At 39.4% G+C, this 16,602-nt stretch overlaps 1 protein-coding gene across 3 annotated transcripts; it reads right to left on the reverse strand.

Annotated features, from left to right (window-relative positions):
* Positions 1 to 128: 128 nt before the first annotated feature.
* LOC115180477 (ectonucleoside triphosphate diphosphohydrolase 3-like) lies at positions 129 to 16,343 on the reverse strand. 3 transcript variants are annotated; one of them, XM_029742608.1, is made up of 10 exons: positions 16,187 to 16,343; positions 13,606 to 13,725; positions 11,436 to 11,553; positions 9,683 to 9,842; positions 9,214 to 9,373; positions 7,024 to 7,254; positions 5,887 to 6,150; positions 5,650 to 5,760; positions 4,300 to 4,437; positions 129 to 739 (listed from the first exon to the last, which is right to left on the reverse strand). In XM_029742608.1, the coding sequence occupies exons 2-10, from the start codon at positions 13,720 to 13,722 to the stop codon at positions 548 to 550; spliced, it is 1,491 nt and encodes a 496-aa protein (XP_029598468.1). In that variant the 5' UTR covers positions 13,723 to 13,725; positions 16,187 to 16,343; the 3' UTR covers positions 129 to 547. The 3 variants fall into 3 exon arrangements, with proteins under 3 accessions (XP_029598468.1, XP_029598477.1, XP_029598486.1); XM_029742617.1 differs by lacking the exon at positions 16,187 to 16,343 and adding an exon at positions 16,123 to 16,177; XM_029742626.1 differs by lacking the exon at positions 16,187 to 16,343 and adding an exon at positions 16,016 to 16,094.
* Positions 16,344 to 16,602: the final 259 nt, after the last annotated feature.

The following is a 16,602-nucleotide window of genomic DNA, read 5'->3' on the forward strand; positions in this document are numbered from 1 at the left end:
ATCCTATCTGCCAATCAGGGCTGTGTATGTAAATATATTTACATTTGTATCAACACACCCACACGATCAGACTGAGCATTTCAATGGCAAAGGAGGCTCGAAATAAATAAAAACTAATATATTTGGAGTTATTTTCATGGAATAAACACACACAGTGATTTATTAGACATATAGTGATGATTTAAAAATAAAATGAATAAGACTCCATGTGGGCTTTAAGATCCTGTTAAAGCTCTTTAACTGATGATGATAATATCTGGTGATAATACATTGCACCTGTCAGTGTTCTATTGTTGCCTGCTGTAACTGTGTCTGGGTGGGACCAGAAACACTTTCCTCCATCGGGTGTAACTAGGGTTGTACATTTTCTCTAACTTTCCCAAAATTCCAAGGTTTTCTAGAAATCCTGGTTGGAGGATTCCATACCCTCCTGATTCCAGGAATCTTCCAAACCGGATTTCTGGAAAAACCACATTTTGGGAAAGTTACTGTAATTTTGCAACTCTAGGTTAAACTGTAATTTGAACACTCTGCCCTCTAGTGGGGGTCAGTAGCAGGCGCGCACAGCCTTGATGATCAGAAACATGACACTGACGATGGTGAGGGCGGTGAAGAGGAAGAGGAGGCCACCGAACACAGAGTTGGCCATGGGCAGACGCACCAGCTTGGCCTCAGCAGGGATCATGTTGGATGTATGTAGCATGTAGCCCAGACTCCAGCCTATACTTGTGTTATGTACCTGGAGGGTACAGAGAGACAGCGTGAGGAGAGACAGACAGACACTCACTAAAAACAGACTACTGACCACTTGCCTGTACACCTGTCGAATAGGGGTTCCCAGACTTTTTCACTCAGGTAATTTTACCCTCGCGCCCCCCTGCCGACCCCTAGGGGGCACACCACACAGTAGAGAATTGACAAGACAGTTTGTAATGACAAGACCAATTTGTAATAAACTGTCATAACACCAATTAAAAAAGTTAATATTGGCCGTTGATTACATCACTTTTTTTGCATGGTGGGGTGGCGAACATTTTATTGATATCAAAATGGGATCACAGGCCAAAAATGTTTGGGAACCCCTGCTCTACACCATAGCCCCTACACCAGATGTGATCAAACTTTTGGGCTTGGTGGGCCAAAATATAATCTGAGTGGTGGGCCGCAGGCCGAACAAATAGACATTATCTATTTTGAAAAATAAAAGGTAAACAATAGTTTTTTAGGGTATTTAAACAATAACTTTTTAGTAAGCAATCATAAAATCACACTTCAAACATTAATCAAACTGTAGCCATATAACTTGACACCTATCAACACATTCTTATTACCAGTATTAAAGATGTATGAAAAATTGTAACCGTTGCGGCACAGAAACTGCTACCAAGTTTATATGAAGCGCTATTTTGGGGGCCCTAATCGAGATTTGGATGGGAGGCCCACCAACTTCGTGGGCAAAACATTTTATTGCCCCCCCTCTTGGTAGTATTTTTTTTTGGTTTCATGCAGTGTTAAAGTAAATTCTCTGCAATTCTACACATGTTTCCAAAGGACGGTGAGAAAATGTTGCAGTTTCAAAGGTAATATCCTGAAATTCTACACATTTTGCCAAGAGTTTTTTTGTTTGTTGTTGTTGCAGTTTTAAAGCGAATTTCCTGCCATTCTACACATTTTGCCATGACTTATGCCATGTTCATATGTTTTCTGAGCGGGTCAAACCAAACAAAATATATTCCGGCGGGTCAAACCAAACATTGGCCCACGGGCCCCAGTTTAATCTGCCCTGCCCTACACCCTAAGTAATCTCCGTTAGCCCAAAACTAAATTCTTTGGTCAGCTTCACAATTAAGTTTTGGGTCCCATACGAAGAGATGAAAAGATGATAAAACAAGGACCGGAACCAGAACGAGGAGCTCCACCCTCTCTTTTTGCAAGTTACGGGCCAGTCTATTGGCTGAATGTCCCCTCTGAATGTCAACTCACCTTCTGAAATTCCGAAGATGCTAACACCTGCGAAATCGTAACCAGTGACAAAAAACCTAAGCACCGGAACTATTGCTGTTCGTTATCCATCGGTGCCCATGTTAAAACATAGCATTTATGTTCATGTTGTCTGCCTACAGGAGATTGCACCATAGGAGATGGACAAGAATGCATGAAGAAAGTCAGACTCACTTAAAACAGACAGACTACTGACCCCTAACCCCTACACCAATGGTATTCAAACTTTTTCAGTTGGGACTCCTTTTTTTTCACCTGAATTTCTGGGTGCCCCATTTTTTTCGTTAGAAATTATGGCGATCCCACCCCACCCCAAATCTAACGATACAACCTTAAAATCAGTACATTGTGATTTTCACATCACCAAATAACCTTCAATTCATAAAATGTTCAGCACTCTTATAAAATTAAGAGAAGCAATACATACATTTATTCAATAAAATTATAGGTTTCAAATGATCTTTCTTAAAAAACGTTTGTATATTGTCCCATAAAATAGAATGTACTCTTAATTTAAAATTTGTCAACCCCACCTTTGAATACCACACAAGACAGAGTGAAGAGGGGATACCTAGTTAGTTGTCCAACTGAATGTATTCAACTGAAATGTGTCTTTCGCATTTAACCGAACCCCTCTGAATCAGAGATGTTTGGGGGGCTGCCTTAATAAACATCCAGGTCTTTGGCGCCAACTGCTTAACTGCTTTGCTCAGGGGTAGAATAACAGATTTTTACCTTGTCAGCTCAGGGATTCAATCCAGCAACCTTCCGGTTACTGGCCCAACACTCTAACCACTAGGCTACCTGCCACCCCTATAAAGACAGAGGTCCTCATAAATTAACCCCAGATGGTTCAGCACAACTGACTTGTTCTCCTTAGTTAAATGCCTACAGTAGTCCCAGTAGTCATGGAATGCATTGCCTCTGTTTATTTAGTTGAGGAAGCTTAAACCCAGCTTTGCAAAATCTCAAATGCTTCACTGCCACACCTATAAACCGCTATCTCCTACACCCCAGCCTATGGGATGAACAAGATTTATGGGACGAACAGACTTAAAACAGACTATTGCTCAATTCCAAATGGTCACCTAGCCTCTACATCCTAGGCACTACATTCGATCTGATAGGATTGGATGGATACAGTATAAAAATCATGTCAATATCTTCATATTACCTTCTGATTGGCTAGGTGGAAATATCTCCTTACTGCTTCCACCTATCCAATCCTCTCTGATCTACATGAGTGGCAGGAGAGTAGGGGCTAGTGGTCGATTTGGAGTTCAGAAATCCTGACCCTTTTCCCAATTCTGGCATCCTCTATCATGTCTTTTTTGCTACAAGCTCTCACAGTCTCACATCAGAATTAGATGTTCATCCATGTTTCTCAAACGTCAAATTTCGAAGTTATAGATGCTTATGCCCATCCACCATCCCCGTTCACCACGCCCTAGCAAAACCGAAACCTACTTGACGATAACAGCGCTCATTGTTGCCCCTAGTGGCCGGTTTCCACGTCATCTCCCGACGTCCTCAGACATGGATGGAAGTTGAATACTGACTTGTGTCACGGGTGACCTGCCTGCTTTTTTAACATCAATAGTCTATTGGAAAAGGCTGAAAGACAACAATGCATTACGAACATTACAAGTTAGAAGAATGTTTGCCGTTTATAAATAATTGAGGCAAACTATGCCCCCCAGGGGGAAAATGACTCTAAAATCTGTCTTCCCTTCCACTGAAGAAGTCATGTCTTACAACCCCCTCTGATGATGGGACGAAAGGCATCAATTTCTCCTGACACCCAAAACACAAAGGACAGAGAGACAGTAGCTTGCTTGTGTGTAAGATTGAAAACAGAGAATCATCATCTTGGGATCTCGGGGGACAAATCCCCCATTTTTCATAATGTCAAACAAGCTACTGTAACCAGTCTGTATTGTGCTTTGATTTTGAAAGAAATACTTCATGTTACACTTTATTGAGTCTAACAGACTGAAAGACTTCAGCTGGAAGTTTCAGTCTGGACTTCCATCACGAGTTCCATTTCCTGGGGGCATAGGAAACGATTCTAACTGCTTCCTTGTCAAGATCTTGGCCTCTGTCAATTATAGTATACCCAACATTTATATTGGTTTCCAATGGAATGAGTCACTCTCTACTTGTATGTTTCTCTTTTTGCAGTACAGTATATGACCATGAAAACATTCGTAACTACAAACTATGACAATTTTTGCACTTTCATTTGGAAGCACGTGTTTGGATCCTCCAAGGTACCTGGCTGTATTCTGCCACACTTACCTGTTTTTGGAAGTCAATGTGTTTCCAAGTGTCTTTATTGAACTTGTAGCCATTTACAAGTAATGTCTGGACGTAATGTGCTGAATAGCAGTAGGACTTTCTGTATTTTTCAGCTATCCAGCCCTTTTTTAGCTTGAGCTAAAAAAGAAGAAAAACAAACAAACATTCCATTTGTCTATCCATTACATTTTCCATGTGTTGAGGCAATTTTCTAATAATTTATTCTAACAATACATTTCTAATAATACATTGCAATAGCCTAGATAATTGTTGGGCAGCACCCCTGTCTTACAAACAATGTATCTGTTGTCTGTGTGTAAGGTGGTTCCATTTAGAACAACACCCAGGAAAGGTCCTCATAAATTAACCTCAGATGGTACAGTACAGTTGACCTGTTGTCCACTTTTTTATATACCAGCAGATCCCAATAGTCATGGAATGCATGGTCACTTTTTCTCAGGTGGAGTAAGCTTACACCACATCATTAAATAGAACATCTATTTACTCATATTTTACTTCTATGCTCACCCCTATTTTAGCTAATGTCATCCTCTTCCCTTTCTCTGTCACAGCTATAAATGTGAAAATTGCTATACAGATGTATGATCTTAATTTGATCACTCTTTCGTTGTTGAGAAACTTGTAGTGTATTTTAGTTTTAAAAAGGCTTCTAAAGTTTGTCATTTCCACTTTGAAATTTCAGACTTGATTTGCCCTAACGAAAAATGTATAAACCCCTACTGTCACGTTCGTTGTACTGATTAGATCAAGGCGCAGCGGGAATGTGAATACTCATCTTCTTTATTAAGATGAAAAACCAAAACAAACACTTAAACAAAGACGAGAAAACAGTCCTGTGAGACATACAGCTACACATGGAACAACTACCCACAAAACCCATGAAAAAATACCCCTACTAAATAGGACCTTCAATTAGAGGCAACGAGGAACAGCTGCCTCCAATTGAAAGTCAACCCAATAAACTAAGCATAGAAATAGAATAACTAGACACAGACATAGAAATAGACTAACATAGAACATTAACCAAAAAAAAAAAAACACATAAAACAAACACCCCCCTGACCAAACTACAATAACAAATAACCCCTTTACTGGTCAGGACGTGACACCTACAAAAAAGGGGTTATTATTATGTGGATTAATTATAATCCACATAATAATTCACATTTCCTGTTGTTGCAGGATTATTCTCCTGCTGTAGCACACTGGCTCAAATTAAGATTCTACATCAGTAGCTGTCAGTGTAAAAGGACTCCCAGTGGGCCAGTCCATGGAGCAGAGTGACCACTACCATCACCACCAACAACTACAACAACAACATGGACTCACGGTGGGCCAGTCCCAGGAGCAGAATTCCCAGGTAGAGGAGTTCCACTGGTCCAGTTGTGAAATGCCTTTCAGCTCGACAGCCTGAGCAGTGTAAAAGAACCCAGCATAGGCCTGAGGGAGGGAACATGGGTTAGGAGCTCAGACAGACACAATATTTATTAGATAACTGCAGAATATGCCCTATATATACAGCATGTCTGTCTGTCTGTCTGTCTGTGTGTGTGTGTATGCCTGTACCAGAAAGTCCCCGGGTCCCACGGATGGTTGGTAGACTCCGTCAAAGGAACAGTTCTTTGTGCAGGAGGTCACGTCAAATATAGATTGCACCACGTCACTACAGGCTCCGTTGTCTGATGACCCCTTCAGGGTGATCATCTGCTTGGGATCGTAGTCGGCAGGCGTCTCTATGCACTCAGTCCCAAAGATGGACTCAGCCGACACAGTCATGTTGTAACCAAGATTGAAGCAGGGGTTGGTCACATGTGTAGCATTCTTAGAGTTCTGATCAGTGAGACAAAGAGAGTACAGTAAAAGTATTTACAGTATGTCACTTGAACATTCATGAAGAAGGAATCCAAAGGATCAATAGCTGAGCTTGAACCTCTTTTCTACTGTAGTAATTACAGTGTTACTAGGCTACACAGGTACAAGAACAACTATAAGTAAAGTGGGACCACTATTTACATTGTTGTCTCCTCAAAATGGTTGTCTTCAGTTGCGCATGCATTATCTACCATCCTAGCAAAACAGACACTTTTCGACCAAGCTTGCAAAGCAAACCATATAGAAATGGACAGATCAATACGGTTAATACCATGATGCACTTTGCCTCATCTCCGAGAGACAGTAAAGTGTCAAGGTAATGAGGTGTCCTCAGATTTCTTAGGATGTGGTAATTAGATATTAATGGGTGTTATGGACTTAGACAGAAGGATTGCATTAATTACAAAAAAAGGCACTTAGCTAAGTATAAAAGCATCCTCATCATCATCATTTACATTTTAGTAATTTAGCAGACACTCTTATCCAGAGCGACTTACAGTAGTGAATGCATACATTTCATACAATTTCATACATATCATACATTTTTTTTCTGTGCTGGGAATCAAACCCACAACCCTGATGTTGCAAACACCATGCTCTACCAACTGAGCTACAGGGAAGAATGTAGCATGTTGACAATGCTGCCAGGAACAAATGTGAGGGATGACATCATAACAGATTCTGGGTTCAAATAGTATTTATTTTTCTTTACTGCTGGAATAGTCCCAAAACTCCAAACCCAGCCCATTTAGCACTCCAGGCATGACCAATCAGGTATTTGGAAGAAAAAAATACTATTTGAAGTAAACCCAGATTTCCTTTACACAGTACCTTCACTAAAGCAGCGAGGACTCTCTTCTCTGCCTCGTTCTTCCCATAACACAGGAAGCTGTGAGTGTAGATGTTGTATTCGTAGCCATAGAGGGAGACCTGTACGATGTCTATTCCCTGGGCGTTGGGATCTGGGAGGGTGAACGCTATCTGGGTGGACGCCCCTCCTAGATCCATGGAGCCCACCATCTTCCCTCCAGCAGGCCGCACCCACATGTTCCATATGTTTCTCTACAAACCAGAGGATAGATTGATGTTTTCAAATCAATTATGATCTTTATGAAAAACAATGATAAGAACTGTACTGTATCATGATAAATGCATTCTGATAAAAACCCTACACTGCTAGAATAAACGTTGCTATATTTAAGGGTTCAATGTCTCGCTTCATACATGGCCCTCAAAAAGGTTCAATATAGAGCCGCAAAACAATCTTATTTTAAGCATTGTAGAAGCTAAGGAACTTGTCTGTCGGCCCTGCATTGAAGACCAAAATTGGTCAAATTATTTTTTATCAATAAAAAAATATACCAGTTCCATTTAAGGACAAAAAAATGACAGCTGCGCCATACAGGTTGCAAAATAGTTGGGAAGATATTTTTGATGTGCTGATTCCATAGCACATGGCTTATTAACTGATATACAAAACAACGCCGGATTCAAAACTGGATTCAAAGAGTTTTTCAATTTAAATGATACAAAATTCTTTCAACCAATAGAATGTATTGGGGATAAAAACCATCCCAACTCCGCAGATTTTGCTGTGAAGAGACAGAATCATTAGGTCACTTGTTTTGGTACTGCACATATGTAGCTTGTTTTTGGTCACAGGTTCAGGAATGGCTGAAAAATCTTTACATTTACCTAAAGCTAACTCTGCAAAAAGCACTGCTGGGTGACATGAAAAGCCATAGTCATTCAATCAATATTATAATAGAACTCTTATTAAAAATGCTCATCTTTAATTTACAACTAGAAACTATGAGAATAGAAAGGTTCAGAACGTTTGTGAAACATCACAGCACAGTTAAAGAATATATGGCAAATAGAAGTCAAAACTGGATGATTTTCAGAAATAAATGGGAGGGGTTGAGGGTAGCTGAAGGCTAAAAAATGTATAAAATAAAAGATCACTGATGTAAACTGTACCTTGTCCGTAAAATGTATAAAATATGTATAATCTGGAAGTAGAAGCCTAAGTATTGGCTTCCATTAGTTAACTCCAGTTAAGGGAGGGGTAGTAGGGTTATGGTCAAATAATAAAGAAGTAAAATATATTTAAAAAATAAGAAAAAAATATGTGGGGGATTGAAAATAATTGTCTGCATCATTTCCAATCCCCCATATATTTTTTAAAATATATTTTCCTTCAAAACCATCCAGTTTTGATTTCTACTTGCCATATAATTATTACACTGATATAACCCACAATCTATCTGCAATATTAAAGATGATCTACCTCCTACATTTATATATATAAACATTGATTTTGTGTTAAAATGTCCATTATTTCTTTATGTCTTTATTTTTGATCCCCATTAGCTGTTGCTGAAGCAGCAGTTACTCTTCCTGGGATCCACATAAAACATAAAACAAAAAACATGACATAATACAGAACATCAATAGACAAGAACAGCTCAAGGATAGAACTACACTCAATTAACATAAGAACAATAGAACTAAAAATTGTTCCTACATACATTTACACACAATACTGACAGTTACCCACACATCAGTACATATACATACAGTATGCCTAAGAGTTATTTAGGTCATTCTAAAGTTATTGTAAACGTTTTGAAGTTAATGTACATTTGTAATGTACCTCCAGGAAGTTTCCTATCAGGTAGTTGAAGTTATTGTAAAGGTTTTGAAGTTAATGTAAAGTTGTAATGTACCCCCAGGAAGTCTCCCATCAGGTAGTTTAAGTTACTGTAAATGTTTTGAAGTTAATGTAGATTTGTAATGTACCCCCAGGAAGTCTCCCATCAGGTAGTTGAAGTTATTGTAAAGGTTTTGAAGTTAATGTAAAGTTGTAATGTACCCCCAGGAAGTCTCCCATCAGGTAGTTTAAGTTACTGTAAATGTTTTGAAGTTAATGTAAAGTTGTAATGTACCCCCAGGAAGTCTCCCATCAGGTAGTTTAAGTTACTGTAAAGGTTTTGAAGTTAATGTAAAGTTGTAATGTACCTCCAGGAAGTTTCCCAACAGGTAGTTGACGGTGATCCATCCGTACAGCCCTTCCTCTTTCCCTGACATGATGGAGGCGTTTTGGAAGTTAAACGGCAGAGATTGGAGGTAGTTCTGCAGGTTCCTTAAGATCTCATTGGATTTTGTTTCATTCTGTGAACTTGTAATCAAGAGAGAGATACATTTTGAGGTTGTATATTATCTATAGTCCAGTAGAGAATTTAGAGATCAATAAAAGGCCTACAGTAGGCTGATTAAATATGGTGTAAAACCTATTAGTATTCTGTGTGTGGGATCAGTATGTGAGTGCATATGTGTGCATGCACACGTCTACTTCTGTATCTACCATAGATCCATTCTCAAAAGTGGAACAACAGAGATTGGTCAGCCAGATAGACTATAAAGGACTCCATGCCTAGAAGACTGGTGAGGCACGCTCACACTGGAGGAAGACAAACCCACAACTCACTGTAGCAGTCTCATGCCAGCAGTTGCCCCAAGGTAGAGGACGGTTGAATTGTGTTGGTCTGCGGGGACGATTTGTGTGATGTTGTTCATACATTCTCTGATCGACGCCCAGGACTGTTGGTCCTGTGCATTGTCAACTAACATATCCGAGATACCAGGGCCTAGGGAATCAAATCAGACTGAGCTCAGAGTCATACAATACTTATTATCTAAGTCACAAGCAAATTGTGCACTAGATAGCTAGCAAGACTGCATCACTAGACAAAACTGGATTACATTTATAGTGCTTTAAACCAGGTACTTAAAGGGCAACTCCACCACTTTTCAACCTCATTTTTATTATCTCCAGCACAATACCAGTTTCAACATTTGTGAAAACGGTACAAGTTTTGTAGAAAAAAATATAGAGTTAGAAAGTTCTACCCGAGGGCTTCATCAAAAGTGAAAAACTGTGATTTTCAAACACTATGAGATTTACGGTGACAGGGGGAGCAAGAAAATACCCTCCATTGGTCTAGAAACTTAGGTTGCTGCTTCTGAGAATCACAGTTTTTTTTACTTTTAATCCTACCCTGTGATGTCACAGAGAAGCATTCTTTCAGGAACTTTCTTCTTATCTTTTTAACCACATATCATAGAAACACGCTTTTTCACATATGTAGACATTGGTTGGTGCTGGAGATGAATATGAGGTTTAAAAGTGGCGGAATTCTCCTTTACATATTATATAACAAGGAGTATGACACACAGTACTGAAAGGCTGTATGAGGATAAGTGCATTTCACATGCAAGTCCTTTTCCAAAAAGTCATGTATTATGGCATCTTCATAAAAAAGATGATGACAAGGGCATCCTGAGTGGCACAGCGGTCTAAGGCCTTTGCCTCCCGAGCCCACTGGGGAGTTGCAGCGATGAGACAAGATCGAAATTGGGGAGAAAAAGGGCATAAAATACAATTAAAAAAAGGGCAAGATTGTGACCTTTGTGAGAATGTGTCAGATTCATCACATTACGATGCAGACTCACCAGTGACACTGCATCTCATTATGAACATACAGACTCCGTTTTTAAATGTCAATTATTATACAACATTCTTGTCATCAACAGAAAGTTTTACAGCATTCAGTATATGAGGCATACAACCATCTCAGCTCTGCAGATTTAGCTGCGAAGAGACAGAATCATTAGATCATTTATTCTGGTTTTGCCCCCACGTAGCTTGTTGTGGTCACAGGTTCAGGAGTGGTTGAAAAATCACAACATTCATCTAAAATTAACCCTCCAAAATGCACCATTGGACGATTTGGAAAGCAATAGTCAATATATCAGCCATATAATAATACTCTCAGCAAAAATATTCATCTTTAACTTACAATTTGTGGATACTATTCGATTGGAAAGGTTCAGAATTGAGGTAAGACATCACAGCGCAGTTGACAAATATTTGTCACATGGAAATCAAGAGAGGGTGGTCTACGGAGATAGGTGAGATGGGTTGAGAGTAGCTGAGGGGTGGGATTAAAAGCTCATGCTCTATAATAGTTAGGACCGAAAACACTATCATGTACACCGGATATGTCTCAGTACTATGTATTCACATTTAATGTGTTTAACCCAAAAATATATTTATGTTTTTGTAATACTGTGCATGTATGTAAAATGTCTATTTCACAAAATAGCTGTGAATATGAAGTTTCTTTAGTCCTCTGAAGAGGGTTGGGCCAAAAAAAACAAAAAAAACCATGCAGACTCACCAGCGACCATGCATCTGAGTGTCTGGCTCACCACTCCAGTGTTATTTTGCTTCTCGGCTGGCCATTGATACAGATGCACAGTAGAGCGGGAGGAGCCTGAGTCGATTACTATGCCATACTGCACACAGAGGAGAGCAGGAAAATCACACTACATATTCAAGATGCTAGTTCATATACAGATATTTTGTCTTAATTTGATCACTTTGTTGTCGCAGATAAGCCTTATGATTAATTCGCCGAAAACCCGCAGTTTTCTTTCTCTCTCGCTCACTCAAACGCTAAAGCACCAGACAGATTAAATGTCCTACTACTGTAGGTCCTACTGCTGCGACATTCAAATGTACAGAAATGTATCTGAAATGCAGCCATACACAACTTTTGTTTCATATAGCTTAATAACACAAGATAGATATTGATCTCTACTATGATATACAAGTGTATCCGAAATGCAACCATAGGCTACACCTAAATTATAGCCTACTCTAGCCTATCAAAACTAATTTCCCGTTAGAAATGATCAGTTTTTCTTTTATTGAATAATCAAATCCTCCTGCTGCAGGATTATTTTACTCCTGCAACAAAACAGTCAAAGTCAATTGATACAGCTATAGTGGATCTGAACCTAAGGAGTGAAAACATACTCTTTACTGCTGTCCAAGAGTAGGAGGATTCTATTAGATCCAGAAATGATGCAGTGGCACGCACATAACCATTGTATAATGAAAGGCAATAATGTATGTTATGGTAAACAACCACTATCCCCTAAAGTACAGTCCATAAAATACCTCACAATTATTGCACTCCGTTCCTGATTGGCTAGAAGCACAATGATTACACTCCATTATGGTATGATTATTACTTCCATAAAGCTGAGAACAGAGACAGAACGTGAATACATAAAAAAAATGCAGCTATTCTGTAATCACAGGAAACACTCACTCAGGCAGGAAGACAAATCCATAGAAATGTTTTGCTCTGCCTGGAACTAGATTCTGGTTCAAGTTTGTCCTCACATCAGTCCAAAAGGACTGATTATGTTGATTTTTTGTGTGTATGTACTGACATGTACTGATAGATGCAAACACATACGCACACTACATGTTATTGTTTTTAAATGTATGTAAATTGTAAATGTCATGTGTCAGACCCCAGTAAGACTAGCTGTTGTCATTGGTGTTGGCTAATGGGGATCCTAATAAAATAAAAAAGGCAGCAATAATACATATTCCAGACCCAGACCTGGATTCAAACAGGCCAAGTATTTGCTATCTTTGAGTGTTTGGTTGAAAACAGGCCAAGTATTTGCTATCTTTGAGTGTTTGGTTGAAAACAGGCCAAGTATTCGCTATCTTTGAGTGTTTGGTTGAAAACAGGCCAAGTATTTGCTATCTTTGAGTGTTTGGTTGAAAACAGGCCAAGTATTCGCTATCTTTGAGTGTTTGGTTGAAAACAGGCCAAGTATTCGCAATCTTTGAGTGTTTGGTTGAAAACAGGCCAAGTATTTGCTATCTTTGAGTGTTTGGTTGAGCCTGCCCTGGAGTGGTAGATGGGCAGGGTTTTCACTTTTGTGGACTACTTCCATCAGTACCATTCCATTGCGTCAAGCAAGATTAAATAAAGCACAGCTACATTGTTTTGGAAAGTAAACAAATACTATTTGAACCAACCTCAGAGTCTCAGTTCCTGCAGTGTTGAAGTTAGTTTTCCCTTCTCTTTATATAGACCTGGTGTGCTGACTAAAGGTGATTGGCTTTCATTTCACAGAGTTATTAAACGTTAGTCATCTTTTGATTAATAAGAAATCATGTGTTAACCCTGTTACCCAAAGCTGTATCAAGTCAACTAGTCAAGTGTCCCTTCGTCCTTCCTTTTGAGTGTGTCCCACTCGCATCAAATGTTTCCCCAACACAAACCTGCCTTGAATACAAACCACCCAGGTCTTTATAATGCCATCTATGCTAACTGTCCCCATTCACTGTAGTTTGGCCTGACTCCTAAACAGGCTGTAGAGACCCAGTCTGATCTGTCAAATTCTCTTTGTGATGATTGTCTTGATGTCTGGGTAAATACGAGGTAATACATTTACATTTGATTCATTTAGCAGATACTTCACACTGTCAATACAGCTATTTGAGCAGAGAAGGATGAGGGATGGGGTTGTTTTTTTTACCTTCAGACGTGACTCAAAGACACGCTTATGACCCTGGATCACGGATATTGTAATGATGACAGCCAGACTTGCCAGGAGAAAGAAGAAAGCTAGATATGTCCCAAACTTGCATGCCATTTCCTGTAGGGCAGAGGACAGCATGTTTTAGCTGTTGACATTTGACATTTATCATGTTGTCCAGGTCTTACACAGACTGAACAAGCCCCAGGGCTGCTGAACCCTATTCCTGGAGCACTACCATCCTATAGGTTTCTGCACCAACCCTATAATCTAGCACACCTGATTCGAATAATAAGCTGGTTGATAAGCTAAATGCACTGTCTGTTTTTTGTTTTGTTTAGTTTTTTTGAGAACGTGTGGTTATAAACGGTTATGACACAGTAATTACATTCTTGAAACTGCCGATAAATACAGCAATTATATCACTAGTATCTCTTTCTTCTGTGTGTCAGTGTCATCACCTGTGGTGTACGTCCCAAATGGCACCCTATTCCCTACATAGTGCACTACTTTTGACAAGAGCCCAGTAGGCCCTGATCAAAATGAATGCACTATACAGGGAGTAGGATGCCATTTGGGACTTAGCATTGTGTCATCAGCTACAGGACTGTCAGTGGACTAGTTTAGCCATAAAGTGACTGTTTCTGTTTATCTCTCTGAACAAGCACACTGGTCACAGTTGTCATTTGTGAGATGAAAGACTCTGGTGGGAGCTATTTCCAGAGCTGAAGCTTTTCACAAACTCAGAGGTAATCCAATGTGTTTCACACCTTGTCAGGGATGTTTGATCATGTTAAATTAATGACAAGGCTGTTGTTCTTTCTTAAAAGAATACTGTAGGCCACTCAAACTCAACTCTGGACCTCAAAACAAGTTCCATTGTATTTTGTCATTGTTCCCCTCTAATCAGGGAGTGATTTAGACCTGGGACACCAGGTGCTTGCAATGCATTATCAGGTAGAACAGAAAACCAGCAGGCTCCGGAACTCGAAGGGTTAGAGTTGAGTACCCCTGCTGTAGATCTTTTCTAATTGCATAGCGATCTGATATCTAATGTAGTGCAGTGGTAATATTGGCCACCCCCCCAAAAAACACTCAACTCTAAGTTTTTGCCTGCTGAAAGACATGAAGTTTCATACAAGGTTATATTCCTAACCTCTGACCTTTTAATTCAGACCATCTTGGTAACCACTGGTACAACTGCATCCTTATGTCAAGGATGACTACAAAGTAGCCAACAACAAATATATGGAGTATACACGATATCGAGGTCACAAAGCATTAGGCCTACCTGCTTTGAAAGAGCTTACATAATCACTGATTTGAATGAATTAAGATACAGAACACATATTCTTGTTTCAGTCACTTTATCTTCTTACATAGAGATAAGAATACACACCACCCTGGACTTTATAATGCCATCTATGCTAACTGCCCCCATTCACTGTAGATAGGCCTGATTCTTAAACAGGCTGTAGATACCCAGGGCTCTATTCAATCCGTATCGCAGTAGTTCAGAATTACAGCGCGATTGAAATTTAAAGGCAATGTTCCCACATTAGCAGAGACTGCATTCACGGTAAACGCTGCATATGTCTTCTGTCTCTGAAATGACCGTTACATTTCTATTGCGCAATCTGTAATGCTTCAGGGAACCAGACTGAATAGAGCACCCAGCCTGATCTGTCCCCTTCTGTTTGTTATGATAGTTTTGATGTCTGGGTAAATAAAAGATAATACACTGTCAATACAAAATCAAGCACACAAAGCAAATACCTGCTTTGAAAGAGCTTACATAATCACTGATTTCAATGAATTAAGATACAGAACACGCTGTTGTTTCATTCACTTCATCTTCTTACATGGAGATAATACAAACCACATTGTATTAACTGTCCTGAGAAATGTGTATACTGAAGCAGAATGCATATCGATTCAGTAGGTTAACTAACCAATAATCTTTCATTGGGAACAGTGAAAATGCATTATACCGCTGCTTTCTATGTATCACGTTGCCTTCAGTGTCTGAGGGTGTGATGTTGACCTACCCCAACCTATTGGCACTGTGCCCCAAGCACCTTACTATTCTCCGTCTCTACTGAGCCGTTTCCGCCCCAAGGCAAGGCACAATCTCAGCTGTTTTTATTCACATGACTTGCTATGGTTAAAGAGTTCCATGAGAACATTCACACCAAGACAGTGTTTCTTGCTGTGGTGCTGGGAATAAGACAAAACCTGTCCTTCTGCAACTCTTTACCTAGTTAAACATGCATGTTCATTTTGTTAATCTCTTTAAGTTCAATATTTTCTTAGTTTAACATAGTATGGTTTGAAGCTGTATTCCTTCAAAGGAAAATAGACAATTGGAATAAAGCATATTGTTATTATTAATTGATCGTTATTACATTACCTTCACTGAATTACTCAAATGAACTGCAATACACAACAACAAAAAACAGATAGAAAAGTTATAGGCTTAAATATGAAAGGTCAGAGTAATCTCACACAGTATCTTACCCTGCTGATAACAATACATCCCCCCTGGTCTTTTCTGAATGAATGAGTACATCTGTTAGCTTACCTCAGAGTGAGTGTGGATCTTCCTTCGTCAGTTGGAAGCAGCAGAGCATAAGTAAGTGTTCTGAAGAATACAGCTCCTCATTCCTCATTGATCAGCCTAACAAGAGGGAGGGGCCTCAAGCACAGGCCAGCAACAACCAACAGAGGCCCCTTCCATCTGAGAAGAGCAAAATCAAGAAAGCGGTGGGATGTTTGTTGAACTTATATTAGGAGAAATAGACAATAGAGATAATCTATCACACAACAGCCTTTCTTTAACTAGGTAAGTCACTGAGAACACATTCTCTTTTGCAATAACGACTTGAGTTAAATATTTACAGTTGACCAATCTCATACACAGATTGCAGTTGGGTGGGAGGTAAGTGTTTAATTGATTGATGGTTTAAACACAAGGCAGAGGACTTAATGCAAAGGTCT

Source organism: Salmo trutta, chromosome 3 (assembly GCF_901001165.1).
Source record: "Salmo trutta chromosome 3, fSalTru1.1, whole genome shotgun sequence".
NCBI lineage: Eukaryota > Metazoa > Chordata > Actinopteri > Salmoniformes > Salmonidae > Salmo > Salmo trutta.

What these genes read in the sequence shown, in the direction of transcription:
- LOC115180477 (XM_029742608.1), bottom strand. Translation starts at nt 13,722, where the DNA reads ATGGCATGCAAGTTTGGGACATATCTAGCTTTCTTCTTTCTCCTGGCA. An exon ending in GCTCCTGGGACTGGCCCACC is followed by an intron (nt 4,438 to 5,649) that starts GTGAGTCCATGT and finishes CTTCTTTTTTAG; the next exon opens with CTCAAGCTAAAAAAGGGCTG. An exon ending in ACATTGACTTCCAAAAACAG is followed by an intron (nt 740 to 4,299) that starts GTAAGTGTGGCA and finishes TGTACCCTCCAG; the next exon opens with GTACATAACACAAGTATAGG.